Genomic DNA, 3,150 nt, shown 5'->3' with positions numbered 1-3,150 from the left:
CTAATACCAAAGCTCCTGAACCTTTTCCATGAAACAAAAAGGGAAGGAACATTACCACACTCATTCTATGAAGCTAATGTTACACTCATCCAAAAACTGGACAAGGACACCACAAACAAAGAGAACTGTAAGCCAATCTCCTTAATGAACTTAGGTGCAAAATTTCTCAGTTAAATCCAAGGCCAACCAAATTCAGCAATATTTCAGAAAAATCATGTGAACATTGGTTTCATTCCAGGGATGCAGAGTGGCTCAACATAAAAAAGCAATGAATTTATCACAGTATATAAACGGAAGAAAGAACATAAATCACATGATCATCTCAAAAGACCAAAAAAATCCTTTGACGAGATTCAATATTCTTATATGATGAAGTCTATGATGAAACTAGGAATAGAAGGAATGTACCTCAACAAAATAAAAACTATATATGATAAGCTTATAGTCAACATCATACTAAATGGGGAAAATAGAAACAATTTCTTCTAAGGTCAGGTACAAGACAAGGGTGTCCACTCTATGCACTTATTTAACATAATGTTGGAATTCCTAGCCAAAAAAATTACATAGGAGGAATCAATAAAATGAATAAGAATAGTAAAGAAAGAAATCAAACTATCCCTATTATACTAAAAAGACCCAAAAACCTTCACCCAAAAAACTCCTAGACATCATAGACACCTTCAGGACAGGTACAGAATATAAAAATCAGTACATAAAAATCAGTAGCTTGCTATATACCAAAATGAAGAGACAGAAAAATTTAGGAAACAATTTTATTTATAATAACCACAAAAAAAAAGAACTTAGAAATAAGCTGAACAAAGGAATTGGAAGACCTCTACAATAAAAATAGTAGATCTCTAAAGAAAGAAACTTAAGAAGATATTAGAAAATGAAAGATCTCCCATGCTCAAGGATGCACAGAATTAGGTGTGGATACCAAGGGAGGAAGAAAAGAACAGAATGATGGAAAGTGAATAATGTTGAAATACATAACAAGTTTGCAGGAACAGGATATGATGAAACGCACTGAAAGCTGTTGCATTATACAGAAGAGGTGGAAAAGGATATGGAAAAGTAAAGTACAATATATTTGTAGGTAAAATGCCAAGGCAAAACTCTAATGAACAATGAACAAACACTTAGTGAAGGACTAGAATGTAAAACAGGTCATGTTAGGTGAAGGGAACTAGTGGGAGGGGGTGATAAATGAAGAGGTTAAGAATGGTGAATGTGGTTCATGTATTCTCTACACATATGTGAATATGGAACATTGAAACCTGTTAGTCTTTTTTTTGACAAAATAAGTTTTTATTTATAGTCTTATAGTAAAGGGGGAAGCCTTAACTTGCAAGACAATTCTTCGGCAGTATGTACAACATACTTTTTATTTCCATGCAATGGAATCAAACACAGACTGAGACTACACAGAATACACTAGAAATCAGCAAATGCAGGGAACAGAGTAGGAAAAAGACAAAGAAATGCGGCCTAATGACACAAAGCCCTTCACTGGGATCTGTTGACCACAGCCAGAACCAGGGCTGGATCACACAATGGAGACAGGTTCCAGGACAGGGGAGGACGTGGGGAGAATAAGGAAAGGGCCACATGGGGGTGCAGGTTTAGTACCAGGTAAATTGCTCTTGGTATTTACATACAAAATCAGATGGATCTATTTCTTAGAAATACACATGAAAAGAAAGGAAGATTTGATCATTACTTTATGAATCTGTCGCTTTGCAGTATCGACATCATCAGAAATAGGCACAATTCACTCAGATTCAAATTTCAGTAGCAGGAAATAAATATCAAAACATCATCACTGGCCCTCAATACAAAACCTCTACCCAGCCCAAGGCTCCCTCCCTGTCCCACCCCCCAAATACCCACCCCTAACACTCCCTGGTAGCTGCTGCTTCACTGCTGCTGTCTCCTATACATACCACAAGTGTCATGTGGTCCTCCACAAGGCAGGTGATGAAGATTTAATCAGATGGTTGGGAGAAGTGAGTGAATCATGCCAAGGATTCTGCAAATCTGTCCCCACTTTCCTTCTACACCACAAACTTCTTCAAGGATCTTGTCTTCAAACAGAAGTGATAAATACCTTTCCAGAAAAAAATCCTCACAAAGGAGAGGGGGTGATTCTGATCATCCCAACCTGGTCATTTTCTCAAAGTAGAGCAGTTCACAGATTCACAAAGTCTATCAATTAGAAGTGAGGGGACCAAGAGAGGTCTGGCAGGGCAGGCATCCTCCAGGCATGGGCCCAGTGTGGCTGGAGGAGCTGGTGGAGTGGGCAGGACACCATGTGCTCAGGTCCGGCCATCTGTCCGTCTGTCCTCCACAGAAAAAGCTGCCAAGTTGGGGTATTTTGGTTTAAAAATTCCTGGAAGGGACAGGGAATCCCTGAAGGGAATACATTTTTTTTAAAAAAGTGGTATGGGGAAAGAGAACGAGAACTATTGTCCAAGAGCTTCTATGTAAAAATAAAAATTAAAAAAAAAGAAAGAAAAAATGAGTCTCTTAAATGGTTCTGGGGCTTCTAATGATGAACTGAGAGGAGGATGAGAGACGGAGGAGACAAGGCAGTTTTTATTGCTGGCTGCCCCACACGGCTTAGCTGGCCTCCATCCGGAGTTTCTCCCTGCTTTGGGGCTCTTCAGGCTCTGACTCTGAGCTGGAGTCTGAGCCCCCATCGAAGGCAGAGATGGTGCTGGCCTTGGCGTTGGTGTAGAGGCTGTTGTCTGAGGAGGGGTAGTTGGTCTGCAGTTGGGCACTCGACCTTGCCTTCTCCAGTGCACGGACTTGCTGCTCCAGAAGAGCGTTCTGCCGCTTGAGGTCATCAGTATCTTGCTGGTGCGTGTTGTTTTTCCTTCGCATATACTGGACATACTCTGTGGCTTTGTCTAGGATTTGGGCCCGGGATGCTTTCTCTCCTTGGAGTGACGGGATCGAGTCCCGCAAACTGTGAAAGCTGTCTTTGATGTGGTCCCTACGTTTTCGTTCCAGTGTATTATGATGAGCCTGTTTGTCAGCGTCGCTCTCCACCTCGATGTCATCGTTATCGCTCATCTATGGCCCAGGGAGCGGCCACTGCAGCGGCGGCGGGGAGGGGGAGGGGCGAAGGGGAGGGGGAAGTCA

At 41.6% G+C, this 3,150-nt stretch overlaps 1 protein-coding gene across 1 annotated transcript; it reads right to left on the bottom strand.

Annotated features, from left to right (window-relative positions):
* Positions 1-2,534: 2,534 nt before the first annotated feature.
* On the bottom strand, positions 2,535-3,150 carry LOC109676081 (protein max). Its single transcript, XM_074053415.1, has one exon. It carries the CDS (start codon positions 3,079-3,081, stop codon positions 2,626-2,628), a length of 456 nt encoding a protein of 151 aa, XP_073909516.1. The 5' UTR covers positions 3,082-3,150; the 3' UTR covers positions 2,535-2,625.

The sequence above is a fragment of the Castor canadensis genome, chromosome 14 (assembly GCF_047511655.1).
Source record: "Castor canadensis chromosome 14, mCasCan1.hap1v2, whole genome shotgun sequence".
In the NCBI taxonomy this organism is placed as follows: domain Eukaryota; kingdom Metazoa; phylum Chordata; class Mammalia; order Rodentia; family Castoridae; genus Castor; species Castor canadensis.
The sequence above is the reverse complement of the archived record's forward strand: the minus strand, read 5'-3'. Positions and strand labels throughout refer to the sequence as shown.